The sequence below is a fragment of the Phalaenopsis equestris genome, unplaced genomic scaffold (assembly GCF_001263595.1).
Source record: "Phalaenopsis equestris unplaced genomic scaffold, ASM126359v1 Scaffold000878, whole genome shotgun sequence".
In the NCBI taxonomy this organism is placed as follows: domain Eukaryota; kingdom Viridiplantae; phylum Streptophyta; class Magnoliopsida; order Asparagales; family Orchidaceae; genus Phalaenopsis; species Phalaenopsis equestris.
Window position 1 is genome coordinate 1,840,062 of NW_018165318.1, and position 627 is coordinate 1,840,688.

Here is a 627-nt window from a genome sequence, read left to right on the forward strand (position 1 = left end):
CTTCAATTCAAGTCGTGTAGAATTTGTTTCTTTCTGAATAGACTGAGAGGAGAACTTCTGTTAGACTCGACTTCAAAGAGAGGTGCGGAGCAAAGAGATGAGTGTCATACCGCTTGTTCGCACTGAACGAAGAGCTCCCCTTCCCAATATAGGCCTACCGTTCTCACCTTGCCTCACGATTTCAATGTTGAAGTCCTCGCGCCGGGATTAGGTATCGCCTGGGTGGGAAAGGTATCGGCAGATAAACTTGACTGAACGTGACGTTAGTTTTGGTTCGATCCACTATCATTTTGTAAGCGGATAGTTCACAGTGCTCATTCTCAAAAAAACCGGAAAAGCCAACTCATCATGATGTTTCCACTCCATTTTCATTACGAAGATGTATCACGTCAGGATCCGTTGCTCAAACCGAATCACGCCAACGTTATGGAAGTTCCTGGATCGTGTGAAATCAGATTAGTACCAAACTCTGATTTCAGAATCCTCTTTGGAAAATTGGCTATGGAGATGACGTGCGGTCAGAGATTCTTTCAGACAAAAAGGGGGCCTTCTTTCCAAGCAGGAAAGTCGTTTCGATCCAATCCATTCTTGGGGTCCGAAAAAGACACTGGATATGTCAGTGACTTT

The 627-nt window shown here is 44.7% G+C and overlaps 1 protein-coding gene across 1 annotated transcript in view; it reads left to right on the forward strand.

Moving 5' to 3' along the window:
- The first annotated feature begins 6 nt into the window (after positions 1-6).
- Positions 7-627, forward strand: part of LOC110032096 (probable carboxylesterase 2) — a 2,510-nt gene continuing 1,889 nt past the window's right edge. Inside the window, exon 1 of the mRNA XM_020735608.1 lies at positions 7-209. Within this exon, the coding sequence (XP_020591267.1) occupies positions 98-209 (112 nt within the window). The 5' untranslated portion in view covers positions 7-97. The remainder of the gene's footprint in view (positions 210-627) is intronic.